Source organism: Zophobas morio, unplaced genomic scaffold (genome assembly GCF_036711695.1).
Source record: "Zophobas morio isolate AGI-343-1 ecotype UQ-CSIRO unplaced genomic scaffold, CSIRO_AGI_Zmor_V1 ptg000012l, whole genome shotgun sequence".
In the NCBI taxonomy this organism is placed as follows: domain Eukaryota; kingdom Metazoa; phylum Arthropoda; class Insecta; order Coleoptera; family Tenebrionidae; genus Zophobas; species Zophobas morio.
Window position 1 is genome coordinate 16,577,797 of NW_026972117.1, and position 27,122 is coordinate 16,604,918.

General features: G+C 32.2%; 1 protein-coding gene across 1 annotated transcript; it reads left to right on the top strand.

The window, feature by feature from the left end:
- The first annotated feature begins 99 nt into the window (after nt 1-99).
- Nucleotides 100-23,911, top strand: LOC135127914 (protein zer-1 homolog). The gene is made up of 8 exons (XM_064054606.1): nt 100-327; nt 377-1,420; nt 16,106-16,308; nt 16,366-16,540; nt 22,468-22,629; nt 22,688-22,849; nt 22,900-23,302; nt 23,354-23,911. The coding sequence occupies exons 2-8, from the start codon at nt 377-379 to the stop codon at nt 23,527-23,529; spliced, it is 2,325 nt and encodes a 774-aa protein (XP_063910676.1). The 5' UTR covers nt 100-327; the 3' UTR covers nt 23,530-23,911.
- Nucleotides 23,912-27,122: the final 3,211 nt, after the last annotated feature.

A 27,122-nucleotide genomic window follows, 5' to 3' on the forward strand; every position in this document is an offset into this window, starting at 1 on the left:
TATGAATTAACGTTTATGATTCTTGACATTATCCGTGCAACAAAACAGTTTAACTATTTGTTATTCAAGTAACGTTGTGCTGAAATTGTGTGATGTTTTCACGTCGAGTAGTACATTGGAAATGACAGTGGGTGATATTGGAAGCGTGAAAATATGTCAAAATGTCAAAAATTACTCAATAACAAAAATAGTTTGGAAAACATCTGGAAAAGTGGTGTGAAAAATTAAAAACTGTAAAGGGACTTGTTGGTGTGGGTTTTTTAAGTGAATGCACATGATGAGTTGTCATGTTAACCCAAGGAATTGATTAAATTATAGTTAACAAAAGTGAGTGAAAAATGAAGGGTTTTGCCTTTTTTAATGCGAATATTTTTAGATGCTCCAATCTATATGTCGGCATTCGAGTGCTTTACCTTTAGAGACTTGTTCCTTTTGCAATTCTTCATCCCCCGAAAGCCTTCTCGACCTGTGCTTCAACTACATCAACAACAACCTAGATTCAATATGCGTCTCGTGCAGAATAACGGGGCGACTGAACTTGAAAGAGGGCGTACACTTGCCTGTAGAGATATGCGAGAAATTCCTCGATGTTCGAGCAAATAGCATGTCCCGAGTCAACTCAAACTTCATCAATATATTTAAAGATAGGCAGAGCACAAGATTGAAACGAGTGAGATTACGAGACATCGACATAACGGATAGGGATTTAGAAATTTTACTACAACACAAGCTTATAGAGTTAGACATTTCGTATTGTTCTAATCTGACTTCGTCATGTATAAAACACATAACCGAGTACGGCACGAGCTTATCCTCCCTCACGATTGGGGAAAAGGTAGACATTTTCCCGACAAACATTTTCGGAAAATTGAAATTCACCGAACAGCATTATGATAGGGGATTTATTTTTCTCGCACCTTCGTTAAGGAGACTTACACTCAAGAGTCTCAATGCTCTCCAGCCTGATTTTTATTTATTGCTGTTGAGACACTTGACTTCTTTGACTCACTTAGATTTGTCCAACTGCAGCGATTTGGACAACTTCGAATACACGGAACACTTGGTTAACTTAAATTCTCTAGTTTTGTATAACGTTTCTGGAATTGAGAACATGATTCCTGCTATTTGTAAGCTAAAAACTCTAAGGCATCTAGATATATCGCAGTCTAAAGAAGAAAATGGAAAATACGAAAACGGGTGCCAAATTCTGACCACGTTGGTTAATAGTTTGCCGAAATTGACGTCTTTAGACATTTCTGGAACGAACTTGGCGGGTCGAGGGGTGGCGGAAACCATGTCTGGACCAGTATGTTCCGACATCCCAGGACTCAGTTCGAGAATGAACACGCCTTTCCAGTACTTGGGTTTGTATGAGACGTCGCATGATGCTTGTCTGAGGCATGACATCCCAGCTAAATTGGTAGGTATTATTTTGAAAATTTTGCGAATTTAATACTGTGTGTGTACATTGCTTCATTAATTTAATTGTTTGTTCGCTAAACACGGAAAAATAATCAGGGATAATAAGAACACGTGTAATTCTGACCAAATTCGATGAATAGGAGCTCTAAATATTGGATTTAACGAGAATCGTGTGTGCGTGTGTTAGCGAGTGTTGGCTCGACCGCATAACTTCCCCAGGGAGTATAAATTTTAAAGACAACGATTTTTGGTTGCTTGTTCAAACTTGAAATTCTAGCGACAAAATATATTTAAAATAGTGTATTTTTTTTATTTCGGAATGTGCGTTAAAAAATCATATAAAAGTCGTATTTTTTAAATGTGTCCTTGTTAGGATTAACGTAGCTTGACTTTGTTTATCTTCGACTTTATGTTGTTGGAATTGTGTGGCAAACTTGAAACTAAAACGTGAAGGATTTCTAATAATTTTCACTCCAAAGAATTGTGTGTATTTCACACTTTATTGATTCACTGGAATTAGTCCAGTAATGACGTTTCATTACGACATGAACAATAAAAACGTTTAACTTGGATCTTTATTGTTAATTATTATTGTGTAGATTTTGATAAGATTACCCAGCTGTCGTGTAAATAAGGAAAATAATAATTTTTTGGTAACTAATTTCGTATCATAATTAAAACTAACGGACAAAAAATTATTGAAGATTCTTTTGATTTATTATTTATTTTACACAACCAATCGTAAACGTTGTTGTATTGATTGGTCTGATGTTTGCGATATTGTTTATTTTCCCGAGGAGCGATGTTTTCATGCTACAGTGATCCCTAAACGTTTTTGTTTTATTTGATGCATATAAAAATAATTTTGTTGCGAGAAAATCTTATAAGAAAAATTTCAGTGAACTTGATATTGCAATTCGTACTAAAACAAAACTACTGGAGACTTATCTTATCAGAACGTTACAATTCTACAATTTAGAGTACTTTTTCTGCTCCATTGAGTGCTAGATTTGTTTAGTGAAATACATATTTTCCCATTTTGAATTTAAAAAGAAAATTGCAATTTTACAGAATTTTGTATATTCTTTAACAGCTCAATAATCTTGGTTACAAATAGGTACCAATTGTAAATGGCGTTTAAATTTGATGTAATCCTCTATTTGTTGTTTATGAATCCGTCTTGATTTCATTTATTAGATATCGTGTTGCAAGGTCACATGTGACCCAATATGTATATTTTTTTAAAGTCCACCAATCTCACCCAAACCAACAACATTAATTCAGCAACGTGGTCACGATTTCTTAGTGGAAAACGAAAATAAAGTTAGGTTAAGTTACTTACTTTAAGTATATGACTTTGCTTAAAATCTGTGTTTTAAAATTTTGAATGTTCTTTGCGGTTTCGGAAAATTCTGTGTTGACTCGACAAATGTGTTATTATAGATTGATATAGATGCGACATACAGGCTGATTTTGCAAAACCACCCTTATTGACATTGGAGTCCTCAACCGCCGAAGGCAAGCGAGAAAAAAAAATGAAAAATTAAAATAATCGAAAATTCGAAAAATCGAGAAATCTAATAACCGAAAAATCGAAAACTTAAAAAATCGTAAAACCGAAACATTGAAAAATCGAAATATCGAAGAACTGAAAATCGAAAAATGAAACATCAGAAAAATTCAAAAATCTAAAATTTAAAAACCGAATAACGAAAAATCGAGAAATCGAAACATCGAAAAATTGGAAAATCGAAAAATTGAGAGATCAAAAGATCAAGAAATCGTGGAGTCGAAAAGTCGAACAATCGAGAAACCGAAATAGGTCAAAATCGAAAAATCGAAAAGTTAAAAATTGAACAATTTATAAAAAAATCTCGAAAAATCCAAATCTCGATAAATCGAGAAATCAAAAAACTTAAAAATTCGGAAAATTGAAAAATTGAGAGATTGAAAGATCAAAAGAACGAGAAATCGAAAAGTGATGAAGTCGGAAAATCGAAAAATGGAGAAATCGACAAACAAAAAATTAAAAGTTGAAAAATTGGAAAAGCGGAAAAATCAAAAAACGAAAAAATGGAAAACTGGAAAAACTGAGAAACCGAAATAGGCCAAAATAAAAAATTGAAAAACTGATAAATCGAAAACCTGAACAATCAAATCTCAATAAATCGGGAATGAAAAATTAACAAATCGAAAAATTGAAAAACAGAACACCTAAAATCAGGAAGTCGAAAAATCTAAAGATTAAGAAATATTGAAAAATTAAAATATCAAAACAGTGAAAAATCTAATATTTAAAAATCCATAAATTGAAAAATCGAAAAAGTAAAAAGGTAGACACATCGAAAAATCTAGAAGTCAAAAATAGAAAAGCCGAGGATATTGAAACATCCTAAAACTGAAATATCTAAAAACTGAAAAATCGAAAAAGTAAAAAGGTAAACACATCGAAAAATCCAGAAGTCAAAAATAGAAAAACCGAGGATATTGAAACATCCTAAAACTGAAATATCTAAAAACTGAAAAATCGAAAAATCAAAAAAGTGAAGTCGAAAAATAGAAACCTTAAAAAATGGAAAAATTGAAAAATCAAAAACCTGAAAAATAAAAAAATTAAAGAATTGAGGAACAGGAAAATCGAAACACTCGAAGGTCAAGAAATGGAAAAATCAAAACATCAATTAATTAAAAAATCAAATAATAATATATTATAACAGTCAAATTTGAAAAATTAAAAAATCGAAAATTTGAAAAATTAAAAAATTGCAAATTTAACAAAATGACAATTGAAAAACAGAAAATCTAAAGTCGGGAAGTCGAAAAATCAAAAGATTAAGAAATCGAAACATTTGAAAAATTCGAAAACTTGAAAAATTGAAATATCGTGGAACTGAAATGAAAAAACGAGTAATCGAAAAATCTAAAATTTTAAAAATTAAAAAAACTAAAATTTAAAAATCGAAAAATTGAAAAATCGAAAAAGTAAAAAAATTGACATGCCGAAAACTCCAGAAGCCAAAAATCGAAAAGTCGAAGAATCGAAATATTGAAAAATCCCAAAACTGAAATATCGAAAAACTGAAAAATGAATGAAAAACTGAAAAATGAAAAACCTGAAAAATCCAAAAACTGAGAACCTAAAAAGTCGAAAAATTGAGCAATCGAAAAATCCAAAAAGTGAAGTCGAAAAATCGATACCTTAAAAAAACTGAAAAATCTAAAAATTAAAGAATTGAAGAACAGGAAAATCGAAACCCTCGAAAGTCAAAAAATGGGAAAATAAAAACATCGATTAATTAAAAAATCGAAAAATTGAGAGTTTATAAAAGTCAAATTTGAAAAATTAAAAAATCGAAAATTTGACAAAATGACAATTGAAAAACAGAAAATCTAAAGTTGGCAAGTCGAAAAATTAAAAGATTAAGAAATCGAAACATTTGAAAAATTCGAAAACCTGAAAAATTGAAATATCGTAGAACTGAAATGAAAAATCGAGTAATCGAAAAATCTAAAATTTTAAAAATTAAAAAATCTAAAATTTAAAAATCGAAAAAGTAAAAAAATTGACACATCGAAAACTCCAGAAGTCAAAAAAGTCAAAGAATCGAAATATTGAAAAATCCCAAAACTGAAATATCGAAACTGAAAAATGAAAAACCTGAAAAATCCAAAAACTGAGAACCTAAAAAGTCGAAAAATTGAGCAATCGAAAAATCCAAAAAGTGAAGTCGAAAAATCGAAAAATTAAAGAATTGAAGAACAGGAATATCGAAACCCTCTAAAGTCGAGAAATGGGAAAATCAAAACATCGATTAATTGAAAAATCGAAAAATTTACAGTTTATAAATGTCAAATTTGAAAAATTGAAATATCGAAAATTTGAAAAAATGACAATTGAAAAACAGAAAATCTAAAACCGGGAAGTCGAAAATTCGAAAGATTAGAAATCGAAACATTTGAAAAATTGAAATATGGAAAAGTTGAAATGAAAATTCGAGAAATCGAAAAATCTAAAATTTTAAATATCGAAAAATTAAAATACCAAAAAATTGAGAAATCTAAAATTTAAAAATCGAAAAAGTAAAAAGTCGACACATCGAAAAGTCCAGAAGTCAAAAATGGAAAAGTCGAAGAACAGAAATATTGAAAAATCCCAAAACTGAAATATCGAAAAACTGAAAAATCCCAAAACTGAAATGTCGAAAAACTGAGAAATTAAAAAATTGAAAAATTGAGAAATCGAAAAATCAAAAAAGTGAAGTTGAAAAATCGAAAGCTGAAAAAATAGAAAAATTGAAAAACCAAAATACCTGAAAAATCAATCAGTAAACTGAAAAGTCCCCAAACTAAAAATTAAAAATATTATGACATTTTTTCTAGTTAATTTTATTCCTAGTTAGAAAAAAACATTGTTGCCAACATAAGTCGAGGAGTCCTCAACCGTCATCATTTAATTTAAACTATGACGCTTCTCTATGTTCTCTGGTGTTATCAACAGTCTACCGTTCTGCCACTCACTGTCCAAAATTGTTTAACTGTATAGGGGAAATTTTATGTTACCAACACAAAGCAGTAGGTGGTGGACTAAACAAAAAATGTACTTTACTAGTACCATTACATCACCTATGTTTTGTCGGAAATGACATACTTTTTCTTTTCAAATAGAATAGAGTATTTTTATAGTGCGTTCGACTCAGTATCCCATTTATTGGAAAAGAAGTTTTTTCGACAGAACTTCCGTTGCCCCTAAAGTACAGTCTAACAAATCTGGCGTTTTTGAAAAATGATACAATTTGACAGTTTTCGCATTTCAACTCCGAGATCGGCAGTTTCACCCGCTGCGTCATGGAATCGTCGTGTTCACTCTCGAAAATTTTGATGTGTAGCGTAAATAAGTTAAGGCGGATTCATAAACTAGGACTACAGGAGTGTGTTATTTTATAAAATTTAAGCGGCCGTTACTAAAAAAAATAAATAAAAATAATAAGAGGACATCAACACGATATTACTAAACGTCGCCTGCGTTGATAGTTAGGTTGATAAAGCCTGCCGAATAGCCACTTTTGACAGATAAGCCAGTAGTTACTTTCGACGCCATTTTCCTTATGAGGGCGCCAGTTGTTTGAATGACAGATACGTAGTTTTCTTCTCACAACAAGAAACTTAAAACATGGTTCAAAACGGTAAATTTTTGTAGGAAAATATGTATTTTGCAATTACGCTCCGCCCCTCGGTCTAACGACGAATGAAAATTTCATCACAATTGAGATCGGGACGGGTGGGTCGTGCTTAATCTCTGTTTTTTTTCTTCTCAATATAGGTATATAGGTTTTTTGTGAACAATACAATAGTTAAGTGTATTTTCAGTTTCTTGTTGGGAAAAGAAGACTTCGTATATTACGAAAAATTGTACAAAATATAAGCCCCGCCCACCCACCCCTTCCCAGTTGTGATGATTTTTTTATTCATCGTGAGCCGAGGGCGGAGCTTAGCCGCAAAAACCTCATTTCTTTACAAGAAATTATCACGTGAAATATGTTCTTGAAAGAGTAAAATTCTGCAAAGAAATATGGATTTTGATCATTACAACTGAGATAGAGTGGGTGGGTGGGGCTTATATTTTGCCCTTTCTTCTTATTATTCGTAGTCTTCCTTTCACAACAAGTTTAAACATGTTCAAAATTTTTGTAGGGAAATATGCATTTTGCAGTTTTTCCGCCCCTTGGTCTGACAACAAATAAAAAATTCATCATAATTGAGATCGGGACTTTTTTTTTAAGTTACTTATAGTTTTATTTGAACACCACGATAGTGAAATATATTTTTAGTTTCTTGTTGGGAAAAGAAGATTTCGTGTATTAAAACAAAAAATGTACGAAATATAAACTCCGCCCACCTACCTCCTCTCAATTGTGATGAAACAACTGCTAATTTCCAGCGAATCTATTTGGGTTTTGCGTACGTTGATAAATCGATCATTTTAGAAAAATTTAACGAAAATACGCAGGTTAGCCCATTGTTAAACTTTCTGAGTAAATTTTCATTTTTATTTCACTACAATTTTTAATAATAATAATAAGGTTTATTCTCCAACGGGACAAGCCCAATTACAGGAAAATTATAATAACAACATAAAGTATAAAGGTACAACATAAATAAAATTCTACATATAAACACTAAATGGGACAAAATACGATAATGGGCAAAAACGTGTTCCTACCACATTTATCTATGTTTTTTTTATTTTTTCTTAAATATTGATGTTATCATAAACAATGACTTTATAATTATTAGATATTACACAGTTTACTAATATTAAGGTGTACACAGTTGTGGTTTTCCATAAAACTTTTAACAAATGTAACGCCGGTCCCCTGTCCCCAGGCGATATTTACAAAATACTTCGTATTGTGGGCAACTGCTGCATTCATGTTATTTACGTATAATTTATTTTTGTAAACTCAATACCGTGAAAATTTATTTAAACATGGTTAAAAGTCTTTTAATTTCTTTATTGTTGCACAAAAAAATAAATAAATGTGTACCTACAAATGCATCATTTAAGATTTGGTAAGCATTTATGGATATTGTTATCATTGCTTTTAACTGAAAATGCTGTGACTGCCTCTGACAAGTTGACAAAGTGAGTGAAAAAATGGCCAAATAGGTAAGTTGTCTGTTGTTGTAGTTTTCACGTTTTATTTACATAATTTATTCGTAATTTAAAAAAATATGTTTTCTAAAGTAACGACGGTCCCCGCTGATATAAACGGTATGTTCAATTTTATAGCGTAAGTATTATGTTTGTCCAATAAAGCATTGAAAACAATTTGTTTAAATGGTTATGTGCTAAATTTCAGATTATTGCGAATTACAAAATATATGTATTAAACGTATTTTGTAACGACGGTCCCCTGTAACGCCGGTCCCCTTATTTTTACTTTAACCGATAAATTCTTATGTATAGTGGCTGACGGCCATATTATTTTATGTTTTAGAAAACGAAGAAAACTGCAGCGGAAAATGAGAATATGAACTGAAAAGAAAAAAAAAAAAACGTGCAAGAATGTCGGAAAAAGATGGAAATTTAAAAAGAATGAAAGACACGGAGTACAGTCTAAAAAAACAAAAGAAAATAAATCACATGAACAAAAATGAAAAGATGCGAGTAAGACAGCAGGAAAAATTAAGAACTAAGCGTTACAGAGATATTTTCAACATTCTAGGCATCTCGTCGATGCACCAAATTACGTGTAGTATTGAAGCCAAAAAACATATTTTGTAGAGAATTAAGTTATTTTGAATGCTCATTTAATTGTATTTGTAATAACTTTCCTTTTACCAAAGGCCAAATAAATTTTATTAACGTATTAAAATTTATTATTATTTTATAATTAAAACTGTTCCTCGCTTAGAAATAAAATCTAGTCCTTTATTTGCTACCTATTAAAATATTTTCGCGGACATTATTATAAACTGCTCTTTAACATCCTGTAGTGTTAATCTAATAACAAAAAATTACACCCAAAACATGTTAGTTTTTGTTTTTTTCTTTTCAGTGATTTTGCCCTTTATCGTATTTTGTCCCAAATAGACTGTAACAAAATAAAATGCATATCTATTATAAACCGAACACTGCAGTAACATATTTTAAAATATTTCTATGTGAGTGAAAATAAACATCAAATTCATTCGATATTCTATTATAATTGTACGACATGATCGTAATTGGTGATCTTACAAGTGTGTTAGTTCTATTTGAATCATAATAAAATGAGTGCTGTAATCGTGAATTTATTCTTGGGACAAGAAAATTTAATTTAGATAATAACCAACAGCAATCAATTTTATTATTTAATAATCCCTGAAGAAAATTAATACTAAATGATATCCTACGTGTAGACAAAGAACTAAAATTAAATCTAGAGAGTAAAATTGAGTTGTCTATACCCCTTATAGGATAAACACCATCTTCTAAAAAACTAATAAATTTCAAGAACTTCCTTTGCACTGACTCAATATTATTTATGTGAACATTATATATTGGGTACCAGATAAGACTGCCGTATTCCAATTTAGATCTTACTAATGCATAATAAAGAAGGATAATGGTTTTTATATTCGAAAAATCTCTGCAATTTCGGCATATAAAGCCGTATGATCTAAATGCATTTTGTACTGCGTCGTTAATATGGTCCACAAATGTAAAAGATTCATCAAAAATTATACCTAAATCTTTGATCTTTTGAGATCTGTTTAGAGTTACACCATCGATCTTGTAGGAATACAACACAGAAACTTTTTTTTTAGTATATGATATAACAAAACATTTTAATACATTTAAATATAATAAATCGTGATGATGTGTAACGCGATCAACAGTGTGTAAGAGAGAGGTGTAAGAAGGTGTGTAACCGACTAACCGAAATCATTTTCATTAATCAATAAAAAACAATTTCTTCTCTACAATCAAATTGGCCAAATGTCAATGAAGGATAAATAGCGCCCTCATCAAAATGTGTTAAAACTTTGCATATCGTCCAATTTCGCATTCGGCAGGCTTTATCAACCCAACTGTCAACGTAGGCGACGTCACTTAACATACATAAAATTTGATAACAATCGGTCCTGTAGTTTCGTCTAATAAAAATAGACACAGAGAAAAACTAAAAATCTACTTTTTCATACTCTTGGGGAAGTAAAAACGGTACAAAATCGGTATAGCTTTTTAGAGTTTTGGTTTTTCGGAATTGATATCAACTTCCTTTTTCACACAGGTCGTGGTGTGTCTTTTTCAGTCAGACAGCATTTTTTTTTTCATCAACGTTTTATTTAAGCGCTTTAAAATGTAATAAAAATGGTCAAAGATTATTTCGACAGAACTTCCTTTGTCTTTGAAGTATAGTCGAACAAATCCTGCTTCTTTGAAAAATTTTATAATTTGATTTTAAGATTCTCATCAACTTCGACAAAGTATTTAATAGTGATTTCTTCTTCTTTCTTATCTCTAATTAAGCTTTTTTATATATAAAATGACAAAATTTAATTACCCGTACTAATAAGTTAAGATAATTAAGTAATTAAAAATTTCTGTGAAAAATTTTAAACTTCCATCTTTAAATATGGCGGCGTTCAGAATTTTTAAATTTGGCCTTTTTGTTTTCTCCTTGAAGTAGACTGAAAAAATTTCGTAGGTCTCTTATCTTGTTTTTGAAGTAATAAGAAAAAATCTCGATGATTTGTGTAGTTTTTGAAGTAGTTTGGAAGAATTTCGGGGATCACTTTTGTTTCATTTTTCAAGTAGTTTGAAAGAATCTCGGAAACCACTTGTGTCTGGTTCTTGAAGTAGTTTGAAAGAATCTTACGGACCCCTTGTAACTGGTTTTTGAAGTAGTTTGTAAGAATCTTGAGGACCCTTTGTGTCTGGGTTTTTGAAGGAGTTTAAAAAAATTCTCCGGACCCCATTGTTTTGTTTTTGAAGTAGATTGAAAAAAATTCATAGAACTCTTGTCTTGTTTTGGAAGTAATTAGAAAGAATCTCGACGATTCCATGTGTCTAGTTTTGAAGTATATAGTTTGGAAGAATTTCACTGATCACTTTTGTTTTGTTTTTGAAGTAGTTTGATAGAATTTCGAGGACTCCATGTGTCTAGTTTTTGAAGTAGTTTGGAAGAATTTCCGGGATCACTTTTGTTTTGTTTTTCAAGTGATTTGAAAGAATTTCGGAGAACTCTTGTCTGGTTTTTGAAGTAGTTTTGAAGAATCTCAAGGACTCCTTTTGTCTTGTTTTTGCAGTATTTTAAAAGAATTTCCCGAACTATTTTCGGAGAACTGTTGTCTGTTTTTGAAGTAGTTTCGAAGAATCTCAAGGACTCCTTTTGTCTTGTTTTTGCAGTATTTTAAAATAATTTCCCGAACTATTTTTGTTTTGTTTTTGAAGTAGTTTGAAAAGATCTTGGGAATCCCTAATGCCTGGTTTTTGAAGTATTTTAAAAGAATCCTTTTATTTTTTTTTATGTAATTTGAAAGAATTTCATCTACCCGTTTTCGAAGTAATTAAGAAGAATCTCGAGGACTTCATGTATCTATCTTCATCTATCTCATTTTTGAAGTAGTTAGTTTGAAAGTATTGCGGGAATCTCTTGTGTCTGCTTTTTGTACTAGTTTTAAGGAATCTCGGGAACTCTTTTTGCTTTGTTATTGAAGTAATTTGAAAACCTCTTGAGGACCTCTTGTGTCTCGTTTTTAAAGTAGTTTGAAAGAATGGGGGACCTCTTTTGTCTAGTTTTTGAACTATTTCATCTAGCTTAATATAGGTGTTACAAAGCGAACTTTTAAATTTATTCATACTATGAGTAAATTTGCCTTTTGTCTGTTTCCTCATATTTATCAAATAGGACACCCTGTATTTTATAGCGATTTCGAACTTACCTTTAATTAAGCTTTTTTTATATCAACCATCGACTCTGTCTTTTCTTAGAGGGTATGTCATTAAATTTGCCAAAATTAGTTTTATTTTAGCAGGTACCAGCCCCGCCCACCCGCCCTCTATTCTCTTAGAATGTCTCATTTGCTAAAGTCAGTCTTATCTTGGCAGCTACTAGTAAACGATAAAAGGAAGCGGTCTGCATAAGTGGGGAGAATAGGAAATATATATATTTAAAGTAGATACCCAACGGAAAAATGTATTCTCAATTTCTTAGTATGTGCTTAACTGGTTTAGGTTTATACCTTGAGAGAATTCGACTGTTAAGACGTTTAGATTACAAACATCAGCTGTGGACTTTGTGTTAAAAAAAAAAAACAAATTTGATTTATTTTGTCTCCTCAACGCAGATAAAATTAATTAAGTAATTAATAATTAAGTAAACTCGTTTTTTTTTCTCCCAAAAAACTGGATGTTTAACGAAACGCTCATTTGAAGAATTCGACAAAATTGTAAGATGACGCAATCATGGGGGGGGGGGGGGGTTATTTCAAAGTAGTTAAATTTTGATTTTTTAAACCTGAATGTGTAAGATAAAAATTCAACATGGATTCATAAACAAGTGCTGGGGTATCATATTTTATAAAATTTAAATAGCATTTTAGACAAATTTTGATTAGCTGTTTAATAAAACAGACCACAGACAGTCGGAAATGCGAGACCAGCTTTTCATACTTCGGGGGTCTTGAAACGTCGAGAAAACAAGAAAGTAGCTTTTTGAAAAGAAAATAAAACGGTGATGGCGCGTTATTGACATTTCTTTAATTCTTTTGTAGTTTCAACTGTTTGTAAAGCTGCCAATAAATAGTGGAAACTAAAGACAAACATTATTTTCATGTACAAATACGTATATTAAGAATGTCGAAAGAATAGATCAAAAGGGATCACTGGATTATTTGGAAAAAAATGGATGTCATTTACAGGAAAACTAGCACAAATAGAATGCAGTCGATATAGTCATTTCATAGATTTTTCTATGTGATTTAATTGCTTCAAATTTAAATCTCGTGGAAAGAAAAATTGATGTCGTTTCCGGAAAAAACCAAAGCTGATAGTATATTTATTGCACACATTTTTTTATATTAATGAATTTAAATTTAAAACTGCTACTTTTGGAAATAAATGAGATACAGGTGCACAAGTGGGGACAATATAAAATACATACATATATTTAAAACAGCTAACCAACGTAAAAAAATGTATTCTCAATTTCTCAGTACATGCTTAACTAGTTTAGGTTTATACTTCGAAAGAATTCGACTATTAGGACGTTTAGATTACAAGCATCAGCTGTGGCATTTGTGTTAAAAGAAAATGAAATTTTGTTGATTTTGCCTCCTTAACCTAGAGGAGAGGACTAATTAATAATTAAGCAAACTTGACAAAATAGACAAATTTTGATTAAAGATTTACCATGTTAGAGTTTTGCAATTTCAAAGTTAAATTTTGATTTTTTTAAACCTAAATGTCTGGGATAAAAACTCAACGCGGATTCATAAACCACAAGTACTGGAGTATCTTATTTGATAAAATTTGAATATTATTTACTATTGTGAATTCTAGGAATGATTAGTTAAATTTTGAAGAGCATTATCTGTTTAATAAAAATTGACGAACAGTCGTACTCTGGGGCTCTTAAAACATTGAGAAAACATGAAAGTAGCCAGTGATCGGATGGATCCTATTACGGTTCTTCCTGAAAAGAAAAAATAAAGGTGGTAGCGCATTATTTACATTTTTTTAATTCTTTTGTATTTTCAACTCTTTGTAAAGCTTCCAATAATAGTGGAAATTAAAGGAAAAAATGATAAAATTGATGTCATTTACAAGAAAACTTGCAAAAAGAATGCAATCGATGTAGCCATTTCATAGATTTTTTGATGTGATTTAATTGCTTCAAATTTAAAACTTTAATCTTTTCGTAAAAAAAAAGTTGATGTAATTTCCGGAAAAACCAAAGCTGATAATATAATGAATGAATTAATGAATCTAAATTTAAAACTTCTACTTTTGGAAATAAATGAGATGCAGGTGTTCCAAAAAGACGGAAAAGCTCTATGATACGGTATTAAGGAGGCTTTGAAGAACGCGAAAAAAATGGTTAAAAAATCCCTAAATCAAATTTTTGAAAATATTAAACTTCAAAGTTGAAGAATTAACTTCGTAATTCTGATGTATTTTAATGGAATTTAAATGTCAGTCGAAAAAAAAAACAATAAAAATGATCAAATATTCCTAAAGAAAATCAGAATTACGAATTAATTTCCTCAACTTTGACGTTTAATATTTTCCAAATTTTGTTGCATGATCTTTTCAGAGTGTTCTTAATAACGTATCATCGAGCTTTTCCCTCATTTTTGGAACATCCGATATACTTTATTATTTGTTAGTGTCCTCATTTTTATTTTCTCATCAAACACCGTTGTTTATTCCATATTTCATTTCTAATTCGTCACAGTCTTTTTATCGCGTCTGTACCAAATATCTACGCTCTATTTCTCTCTATATGTCTGTTTTTTTTTTTGGAATTTAAAAAAAAACAACTTCCAAAACTACCGAACTGATTGCTTTAAAATTTTAAATGTATTTTAATGCTGACCAAAACTTTTTTTTCTACTTGCAGATTTATGACGGTATCTTTTTTTGTATGTGTGATTCATAATTATCAAAATTTTAAGTTCTATTGTTTTTTTTTTAATTACGATCATCTATGTAATTAGTTGAAGCTGCAGCCAATATCATGATACTGAGTTCTCGAAATACTGATGTCAATATGATTATTATCTGCCGATTTGTATCAGTCATAGCTTCCACTTCAGTTTTAAAATAACGTTCACGTAATTTAAAAAAAAAACAAACGTGATTTTTAAAAAGTGAAGAAATTGTTATTACAATAGTATTTGCATAAAAAATGTGAATTGAATGTCCATCTTTTGACATATGTCAAAAACATTTTACGTCAAATTTGTAAAAGTTATGACGTCATCAATGATTTTTTTAAATAGGAAGGTATAATTTTAATTGCTTTATCTGATAAAGCTTACTTTTCTGCATATGAAAATGTAGTCTGATGTACGAGTTTCATAACAAAAACATTGAGAAAATTAATAACAAACAAAATAAATTTTAATGATTTATTTAATATTAAATAAACAGAACATTACGTTGGAGTAAAAATTTATGGCATAGAATTTGTTCAAATAACTGTTCCCCATTCACTGTCTGACACAAAGAGGATGGTAGACCTGATTGATCGAATTTTCAGTACTCTAGGAACCTATACATGACGAATTCGTGCTTTGAAGTCGTGTTCATATAAACACGACTTTTAAATGTCCTCATAAAAAAATCAAGGGGTGTCAGATCCGGAAACCAAGGTGGCCATTCTCTTCATTTTGTTTCATGTTCATATCATGTTTATTTCGTTTGTTATTAATTTTGTCAATTTTTTTTGTTAAATAATCCGATCAGAATTATAGTGTCTCTTTTAAAAAATCATTGATGACGTCATAATTTTTTCAAAAACAAATTCTGCGCTTTTTATGAATTTTGTGCATTACTTTGTCATAAGCCTGTACATCTCGGTGTAGATCAAAAAAGAAAGTACTTGATTCAAATACATGAACATTTACTGTTACATAGATAAAAACCTAGTATCTTTTTTATCTTATTCTATCAATTCTTAAGGTCATTTTGTGTTCTTGCATTTAGGTAAATACCGCGCGTTTGATATGCACATGTACTTCATACTTTCAAATATTGCGTCTAGACGGCTATTATGACTTGTTTGATAAAATGCGGCTTGGCAATAACAGAATAAATTACACCCAAGGATGCTGATTTATTCAGTTTGTGTATCAATTACATTGAGAAACTCCACTATCTTTGGCGTAAGAGAGTATTTGTTAGCGTATACGAATGTAGTAACAATAGGTGATTATGCGGTTACGTACTATTTTGCATACAATCTCCCTGGGTAATTAGCCTTTCAAAACATCTTTGACTTCCACCACTGTGCAGAAATGACATATATTGTTCGAAATACCCTTAGAAAAAAACGCTTAAGGCGGTTACTATAATTTGAAGTTTGAATTTTTTAGTGTGTGTTGCTATTTTATTTCCAGTTTGCTTTTTGTGTGCCTTAAACTACAGCATTGGCGACAGTGACTATAATCCACTACACACATATTTTTTTAGATTGCAGGCAATGCAAACGAAGAGCAAATCCTCGTCGCCGCGTTAGCCTTTCTCGACCGAACCGACATGTTGCAGAAAATTTTGAACGAACTTTTTCACCTTCTTCGCTTCGAGAGCTGCTCGTACGTAGGTCAAGCCTTGAACATAGTCCTGGAGGCTATGAATCGTCATCTTGCCGAACGACACGTACAAATTTCGGGAAGGTATTTTAAATGCGTTTTTATTTTTTAACGCCGATGTGACTAATGCTGTGTTTGCAGTGCAACTCTTTTTTATATTGTCAAAGGGACGGGTAAGCAGCTGCACGATGTTGTGCGAGTAAAGAGAAAAATTATAACGGCGTTATTGAACGGGATGAGCGTGCATAGGAACGACGAGACGATGATGAGGAATGGGTGTCTGACATTGTGTCAGTTTAAGATTCCTGCGGATGTGGTAAGTTGAAAACATTTTCGAGCCTTTGAACCAGTGCATTAGTAACTCCTCTCTTTAAAAACGAAATCCTACTGTTTTAAATAATTATAGACCTTTTATTGATACCCCTTATGATGAATAAAATTTTTGAAAGAGGTTTTCAAGTAACACTTTATATTATTTTGAAATACTCCTAAATAGTTTTCATACTCATTACAATTCGATTAAAAAAAAAAATCGACATGGTTGTATTTTGTATTTATTTAAAATGTTACTTAAACATAAACTGAGCTTGTGGAATCACCAGCTTAGAACTTCTTTTCTCCTTTTATCAGGTAGAACTAAAAAATATATTCTACTGAAAACCATAGACAAATTTTTAGGTGTTCATTTGGATTTGCGTTTAGTATGGGATCACCATGTTGATTATGTTTATAGTCAAAATAAGATTTTTTTATGTACGCAATTACTTACTGTATGTTGGCATGGGACTATTTTACGGCTGTAAGGATTCTTTGTAATCTTCACATTTCTGAGGACTGGAAAATATATTTTACAAAAGTGATAATTCTTACTTTACTTTGTAGCTACATTCTTAACATATTAAAGTATGTGGTCAAATGTAACAACTTTCATTAAGAAATAACGAAAATTTACATATAAATTTTTATCGTGTGGTTTCAGGGCCAGCTACTTACTAATAATCAATTAAATGTCTTAATCTAAACTTATTTAAAAAGTAAGTAGGTACTTTTTTCCGATGAAAAGGTATTATAGTGGAACCTCGATTATCCGGAATAATTGGGACTGAAGGTCTTCCAATTACCGAAATTTTTTGATAATAATAATCAAAAGATTGCTTATTTTCAACAAGAAAAACACGTACGACATTGTGCGTTTTTTTTTTAAATTAACGAAAAATCAATATAACTATCACAGAAACTACGATCAAGACAAAGAAACAAGAATAAAGAAGAACAAAAAACGTTAAATATAGAGGAACATATGTATAGTACTTGATTGTAGTATTGGTTGAAAGTTAATAACTTTCGGAATATTTTTGGATCCATGTACTTTGTTAATTATGTTAATACAATTTTTCAACATAAAAGCTAAAGAATCTATAAAACCATAAACTATAGATCGTTATTTTTTGTATTTTTTTTTTTTGTAATAGGTTTATCCGACGAATGGCTACTTTCAGGTTTTCGCGACGTTTTATGACCCCTAGACTAAAAAAATTTGGTTTCGCGTTTCCGTGTGTCTGTCGCCTGTTTATCTATCGTTTGTCTGTCGGCTAGTTGTCTGTCATCTGTCTGTTTGTCTCTCGTTTGTCTGTCTGTCTGTCATCTGTATGGCTGTCTGTCGCTTGGCTGTTTGTCTGTCTGTCGTCTATCTATCTGTCTGTCTGTCTGTCTGTCTGTCTGTCTGTCTGTCTGTCGTCTGTCTGTCTGTCTGTCGTCTGTCTGACGGTCTATCTGCCTGGCTGTTGTCTGTTTGTCTGTCGTCCTTTTGTCATTTGTTTATCTGGCGTTAGTGTGTCTGTCTGTCGTCAGTCTGCCTATCTGTCTATTTATCACCTGTCTGTCATCTCTGGTCGGTGTCGATACTTATTTGACAGATAATCGATTGACTAGTAACATATTCCTGGACTGGTAGTTTATAAATCCGCCTTGATTTTTTAACCTTGGCTTACAGATTTTCGCAAAAAATTAAAATTGTGTAACATTTTACAATTTTACTTAGAAATTTCAAAACCGAATGCTCTACAAGAACGTTTTCAGAATATTGTGAATCTAGTAAATTTTTACTAGGTCCCCCGTTTCCGTCTGTCTGTCTGTCCGTCTGTCTGTCTGTCCGTCTGTCTGTCTGTCCGTCTGTCTGTCTGTCCGTCTGTCCGTCTGTCCGCCGTCCCGGATTTTTATTAGACAGATAATCTCCGAAGGTTTTAAGTTGTATAAAATAACATAGTCTTACACATGTAGTTTATGACGCCGTGTTGAATTTTTACCTGAAACGTCCAGATTTTTGGGAAAAAAATTCAAAATTATAAAACATCATTTTGCAATTTAATTTTGAATCTGCAAAACCAAATGCTTTGAAATCTTGCAGGTGTTTTAAAGTTATCATAAGCTTGTATTTGATAAGATAAGACTGATTTTGGCATTTTTTACATATTCAAGCACTTTTCAACTATTTTCGAAAATTTTTGTTTCTGTTTTTTGTTTTTTCAATTTTTGTATTTTATAATTATTTTTTTTCAATTTTTTAAATTTTCTACTGTTAGATTTTTCATTTTTCGTTTTTTCAACTTTTGAATTACAATTTTTCTAGTTTTCATTTCAAATGTGCAACTAACTTAAATCAGTCTCTCACCCCCCCCCCCCCCCCCCCAAAATTGATGACGTCACCTCAGAATATTGCTGAATAAATCTTATATTAAATGTGCAAAATATGATCAGCCTAGACTTGTGATTTATAACTGCATTAACATTTTTTGATTTTCTTATACAGGGTGTCTCAAAAAATTAATAACTGAGTCAATTTATTTTATTGTTTAAATCAAGAATTGCAAAACTGAATATTTTGAAATCTTGCAGACGTTTTGAAGTGATTGTAAGCATGGCAACTTTTTAAGTAAAATTATCTGTTTATCAACCCCAAAAAATTGATTACGTCATTCTAAAATTTTGCCCAATAAATCCTTTTGAAAGTGTACAAAATATGATCAGACTATATATTTTTTAGATTTGCTTTTACAGGGTGACTCAAAAAAATTAATGAATTTTGAATTTTGGGAATCCAAAATTATTAGTTATTTCTCAATTTCCATTTTACACAAAATAAAATTCGTCAGTGAAATGCAGAAAGGAGATGGGCGGGGCTAAATTTAGCTTTTTTCTACTTTTATGAGCAAGCAGTACCCACTCCTTCTTCGTTCCAGTGACTACTCTTAATATTGTTTAGTCCTATCTTAGCAAGTTTTAGTTCCCCCACCCATCTTTTTTTTTCTTAGAAGATATGTCATGTACCAAAATCAATCTTATCTTAACAAGTACTAGCCCCGCCCACCCGCCCTCTATTTTCTTAGAAGGTATGTCGTTTGCCAAAATCAATTTTATCTTGGCAGATATTAGCCCTGCCCACACACGTTGTTCTCATTCTAACGATGTTACCTCTCTTCGATTGAGATCCACCTTTTATTCGGCCTAGACAAAATGAATTACTGAAATGGAGGCGGGGTGGGTGGGCGAGGTGAATTATATGTTCTTTTGTAAAGTAAGAATGGGAACTAATAGAACGTAGGCTGTTAAAAAAGCGTTAATCGTAATTTTTTTGTTATAATACTTATTTGCTATAACATTTAGTTCTTATTTCTGAAGAAAAAATGAGAGAACGGGTGGGTGGGCGGGGCTAAGTTTAACTTTTTCATACAGAATCTTTTATAAGCAAGCAATAGCCCCGCCCACCCACCCTCTCTTCATTCCGGTGATTAATCTTAATATGTATTGTTCAGTCATTTACCAAAATCAACCTTATTTTAACAAATACTAGCTTTGCCTACCCGCCCTCTATTTTCTTAGGGGGCATATAATCTGCCACAATCAGTCTTATCTAAATTGTGCTAAGCAAAAACTGAACTCGGATGCTGGATATGTTTCATTGTACTTTCGGTGTGAGGGAAGTTCTGTCGAAACAACTTTCAACCAATTTTGTATTTATAAAAAATAATTTTAGGAGTGTCCTATAAATTTACTTGATTATCCCTACCAAGAATTTTGATGACGTCATTTTACAATTTTGCGAAGTAAATCCGATTTAAAATGTGCAAAATAATGTTCCTTTAGGTAGTTTATTTATTATTATTCATGCCTATTGTTTAAACATCCACATACAGATTTTTGGAAACAAATTAAAAATTTTGTAACAAATTTAACGTATGAATCTCCATGCTCTATGAATTTTTTTGCGACAATTTGAATGCTTGGGGAAAAAATTCAAGGCAATTCATAAACCACAAGTGTAGGTGACTGATTCTACAAAAATGGGAATTTTCAAAAGACCACCAATCTTTATGTAACATAAATATTGTCTTGAAGTTTGTTTACAACAAAAGATCATACATGAATTGACACCGGCAAATGATAAATAGTTGATAAAGTATGCTATTAAGTTTATAGAAACATTTTAAAAACATAAAATTCTCAGTTCCCTGGTCTGTCCTCACCCTGTAAATTGTGGTGTGTTATAAAATAAGTAGCATTGCTGCTAATTCAAGTATTGTGGCACATACTTAATTAATATTAGTGAAAATAGTAGATATTAGCATATTTGAATTGATATTTATTATTTTTTTTTTGTTTTTAACCAACGTGAAACAGGGTTTTATTTCTCAGTTCCCTGGTCGGCAATATTTAATTTTTATTACAATATCACGTTACTTTTGCGAAGATATCAATTAGACAGTTTGGACCAATTTGATGTCTATTTGGCGCGTGTTAGAAATTTGCCGATAAACTTTCAATATCCGTTATTAAATAAAATATTTTTCGTCAGTGAACGCGTATGGTTTCAGTCAAGTTATCAGTTTCCTGGAAAGTATTTATTTAACATTTGTCAATTTTGGAAACTTTATGTTTTTCATAAATCAATTAAACACTTGGTGCAAAACTCTTGTGTAAATGTTGTACTACATAGGAAATTATTAAAAGCTTTTTTTACATGATAAAGACAAAATTCTCAGTTCCCTGTTCTCAGTTTCCTGGGCCACAAAACGAGAGAGAACGGAAACAGCCAACTTATTACTCGAAACAAGAATCTAAACAAACAACAGCAAATGAGTGCGCTATAGAAAATATGCCATCGACATCAAGTTCATCTACAACAACATTTGGAATTGTCACTTTGAGAATTGGTTTTAAATTTAGAGAATGATTTGAAAAAAAATTGTTATCATGAGGCCAATATTGTTCATCAGTACAGCGTATTAAAAGCACTAAAAGAATCGTTAACTGAACGAGATGTGGTGACTCATATGGATTTTTCATAAAATTATTGCACCAAGTATTATGAGGAAGTCCAAGATTTCCATTTCGGAGGATCAAGAACTCAGATTTCATTTCATTGCTTATAAAATCATAAATATTTGTTATTTTGAATGATCCTTTTAGCTTCAGCCTTGATACAATTTCGATCAATTCATAAAATACTCATCATCTCGAAATATTGAGATAACGTGTATATCCATATTTACTATAAAATAATTCCTGTTTTAGTAGAATGACTCAGGTACATATTATTGTATAACATTTAAATAACATTATTGTAGAAAGTTTTGAGATGACGTCATCAAATTGTTGGCGGGGGTGCTTTGATGGCACAGGTGATAGACGCACAGAGACAAAGACATGGAACGCGAGACGTGCGTTTTCGTATTGACGGGGTCATGAAATGTCGAAAAAACATTAAAGTAGTCATTCGTTGGATGGACCCTGTTAGAATACTTCCTTTGCGTTCGTGAAGTAAAAATCAGGGTAAAAAAAATCAACTAGAAACTATAGAACCGATTGCTGTTAAATTTTTCACACTTTTTAAAAGCTTGATGACGTCATCTCAGTATTTAGTCTCCGTTGAATTTATTGGGTGACATTTTTTATATATTTGGGGAGGTTTGGCGGGAAAGCTGACATATGGAGGCTCTTGGAGACAATTTTGCAGAACGAAATTTTATAGTTTATCTAAGAAAATAAAAAAAATATTTGATTGAGCCAAAGTATGCAAAATTTTATTGCTATACAAGTATATGTGCGAAGAAAGTTCCAATTATAGATTGATGTTCTCACCCTTATTCTATCTCGTACTGGTTCCTTCCTTCCTAGAATAATTTCTGACATCGAATGATCATTATACAGAATAAAGAAAACATATTCATTTAAAAATATTTGCAGCTTTTTGATTACGAAAGGCTTGTCGAAATTCTGCTCCATTCGGTCTACGGTATGGCGCAAGAAAGCTTCGTTCAGAGGATAGGAATATACCTGTTAAACTCCTTAGCCTGCCAAATCGACGGCCAACAGAAAGTTAGGTTAGGAGAACTCGGAGCCATCAATGTAAATCACATTCAATCAACATTGGAAAATAATTCTCATTTTGTAATTCAATTTATAGAAAATGATATGGTTGATCGCCGACAGGCTCGAGCGAGGCCACTGCGACGACGTTCTAGAAGTGGCGTGGTCGACAATGTGGAATGTAACCGACGAAACGCCTTCTAATTGTAGAAAATTTTTAGAAATCAAGGGAATGGAATACTTTTTAATGTGTCTAGAGGTTGGTTAGACACCCATCTCAAAAAAAAAATACATCAACCCTTTTTGCAGAAATTCCCGAACAAAGACGAGCTTCTCCGAAACATGATGGGTCTCCTAGGCAACGTGGCCGAAGTGCGCGAGCTGCGTCACTTTCTCGTGACGTCGAAATACCTGACCGTCTTTTCGGACCTTTTGGATTCGAAAAGTGACGGAATCGAGGTGAGCTACAACGCCGCTGGAGTGATCTCACACATAGCGTCTGACGGTCCCGACGTGTGGATGGTGTTCCAACCCACGAGGAGCTACGTTCTTGATAAAATGGTGCGAGCTATCGACAGATGGGACTTGAACTCGCAGAGAAACATCAATTATCGTTCCTTTGAACCCATTCTATATTTGGTTAAAGTCTATCATACACCAGAGTGCCAGAAGTGGGCGGTTTGGGCCCTAGCTAACTTGACCAAAGTTTATCGTAAGTGGTTCAAGGGTCGAGTGTGCGCTGGGTATAGCGTTTTTGTTTCAGCCGAAAAGTACTGTTCGCTTATAGAAAAGGAAGGAGGGTTAGTTTTACTCCAAGAACTGATAGATCATCCCCTGCCCCCCCTTCCAGTGAAAAATTTAGCCGCTATGGTTATAGAGAATTGCAGGAGATACAAGGAGCAAGAATGGATAAACGTGGAGGACCAACTGGATGGTTAATCTCTCTGTTTTACTATTTATATTATATTTTTTATTACTTTATTATTATTTTCTAATACTCGCAGCTGCGGTAAATTTGTTTGTGATTATGTTAATCAAAAAATTTCTAGAGTCTCATCATGGGTAACTGTAACCACATTTATTGCGCATGTGGAGTGTTGATGAACTAATTGTAAATAATTTATTTCCAATACGTATTAAATGGGTTAGCCTTACTTTGTGGAATTAGTTGAATCTATTTTATCATGACATAATGCGTATGTTATTTTTATTATTTATGCAGGTTAATTATATTTTATTTATATATTTTGATTTTTTTCTTCTATCTTACCTACATTTTTAAGCTATTAATAATTAAGAGGAAATAAAATTTTATAATTTATTTTATGTTTCATTTGTGCGAATATTTGACGGTAATACGTCATACAGTTATCTGATGATGGCTATCTTGAACACATGGTAATAAAAAGCATCAAATGCAGCGTTTGCCCTACAAAAATATTGTTAGGTACCTCTACGGCCCATGGAGATGTCAGATAAGATAACAAAATTGATGAAAACAATACCTAATTATTGGTAAATGTAAATGTCTAGTTTTTCTTAACGACGTTATCTTCATACATCAATTCTATCTCTTCTGGAACGTGGTTGTGTTTCACAATTTTTACCTTAAGTGTGTTAATGTAACAAGATTTAACAATGACAATGTAGCCAATTGACGTTGAGTGTTAACTACAATATAACAAGTGTACGTCATTGTTAAATGTGAGTATACGATATTTTGGAGCACCGTAATTTATATTTCAGTCAATTAAGGTAAGTTTTATTCGTTTTCGTAGGACATAACTTAATTAAAACAAGGTGATTTTACTCTAGAGATAGGTATAACACTCCACATTTCTATGCCCAAAAAACCCAAAAAACTACTCAGTTTTCGCAAAACAGCACGCGTTTCATGCGGACGCAAATTTCCTTATAAAGTTTCACTTCCAGCATTTATTTGGTCAATGATAAAACCGCAAAGTTTACCTAGAAATTGTGCTAGGTAATAATTAGATCTGAAACAAAACTATTAAACCTGTAATAATTTAAGCGTAGAGTCCTGACTAAGTGAATTTTATGAAATCTCCTAGCAAGTAATTTGTCTAAATAAATCTAATGTCTGTTAAATTGTGTCAGAACCAGTTAACGATTAAAATCCTAACATGAACTGTGAATTTACAAACAATAAAACAAATTTATACCACGCGACAGCGTCGGTTGAAAATTCACTTATAACCACTTGAAAAAAAAAAAACCGCAAGAATTAGCTACGCGTGTTGGGGAAACTGTGCCGTCGTCGTCGTCGCTACGTTAATTGTCGTTAAACAAAGGCTTCCTCCCTTTTATTAACTACCAAATCAGCTAAACTTAAGTTAGCTAACTGACCACATTGTTACACTCACAACAAACACACCAAAAGTGACCACCACCTACCCTCTAGCCACCAAATTCTACCAACCCTCTAACTAAAATTCCAAGCAGAACTACCCACTACCCAAAAAGCGCCAACGTGCACATGGTTGCCTATGTTTAACGAATTTTTTTGATTGAATCTTTTTCCAATTCAAATTATTCAAATGTGATTTCGCGCCGTTGTTAATTTTTATCAAACTTGATTAACGTGATAAACAAAAGAGTGAAGCCCGAATAGGTGAATTTCCCAACACGTGGTTCATATGATCAATTTCATGACTGTTAAATTGTATTATAACTAGGAACAGTTGAAAATCTTAACGTAAACTGTGAATTTACAAACAATGAACAACTTTAAATTATGGCAGTCCACCAAAAAACAAAGTTAAATGGAAATAAAATACGCAGTCTGCGAGTGCATTGCGATAGCGGTGCGAGGGGCGTCTTTTCCCATACAACGCGCTATGGAATTTAAACACTGGTGAGGTTCTGTTACTAACTTTATTTCCGTTAGAATTAAAATCTATTGAATACGATAGCAAATCGAGTAACATAATGTGATAACCCAAATATCCCGCCTTAAATTGACATGTGAGAAAAAATTGAAACCCCGCGAAAAATTCAAAAAGTCAAAAATTTGGTCTTGGCTGTGAGCATCTAACAAAATGGAACCCTACATTGTGTTTGTTTCTTTTTTGTGGCGGAATGCGGTCAGATGCAAGTGGTGTACCACAAGATTGGAAAAGTGCCGCTAAATAAAACACAAAATATATAGAGGACACAAAATCATTTATTCCTCCACTGACAAAAAAAACTCCGGCTAAGTTGTGCCATTCTAGAGCACAGTAAAATTACTCGTAGGGGCGCTGTAGCACGAGCGGAGTTTGGGGCTCCTGGTCGTGGCTGTTCTCCTACCCACAACGATGATTCCATTCTATTGGCAAGCACTGCCGTCCGGCACCACTCTATCACGAAGAAACGTGCCACACGAGGCTGTTACGGTCGCAAACTCGTGGTTGAAAATTTGGGCTATTGGGCTAAGCCGAATGTGCAGATGGCGCAATCGCCAGCTCGACAAGGAACCGCGCACTCCGCTTTTGCCATGTGTTTTTGTGTTATTTACCTTTGTTCCATTTACATGTTCGTTTTCTATAACTCTGATATTAAACTACAACGGAACAAGTGTTAAAAGTTAAAAAAAAAAACAAAACAATTAACAACATTTAAATTCGCCATACAGTCTCGTGAAATTTTAAATAGCAAAGAATTCTTATCTGAGATTAAGATTAAACAGCAGACAATTTATATTATGGAAACATTAATCAATAAAATATTTACATGGTAGAAATAACTAGCAAAGATTTATAAAATAAAAACAAAAAAAAAAAGATCTGGTGTGAAGTAAAACTTGTGCTGACAAAAAAAATCACGTGAGGTTAGGAACTGCAGAGCAGGCAAATTTACGTTCAATTTAAATTATACAACAATGAAAATTACTGAGGCTAAAGTTGTGAGATAGAGAAAAATCGCTTGAGGTGAAAAATTGCAAAGCTAACAAAATTACATGAGGTTAAAATATTTGCCACACTTTATCAACGATTCAAACAAGGAATTTACATGATGTCCTACCGCTTTTCCACGGTCTTTTTCCTAGAGTGGGACAACGTTTGGTTAATTGAACTGCCGTAAATGAACTATTAGCAGTCTTGTGTGAGGAATTAAGAAGTTATATAACGTAACACTTAAGTATAAGCTTTCAGAAACCTTATTTACAACTTGATAAATAAAGGATGAGTCCTGACTAAGTGAATTTCATGACATCTCCTAGCAAGTGTTTTATCTAAACAATCTCATGACTGTTCAAATGCGTTAGAACCAGTTAACGATTAAAATCCTAATATGAACTGTCAACTTACAAACAATAGATCAAATTTACATCACGTGTTAGCGTCGGTTGAAAATTCGCCAAACTAACTAAACTTAATCTAGCCACCTTACCGCGTGCTTCACTCACACCAAAACAAAACAACAGTGACGCCACAGAACAGAGTGACGCATCTCCACCCTCTACCAAACCAGCCAACTCGTACCAACCCTCTCACTAGATACTACCCAGAAATTTCCTAGGAGAGCTACCG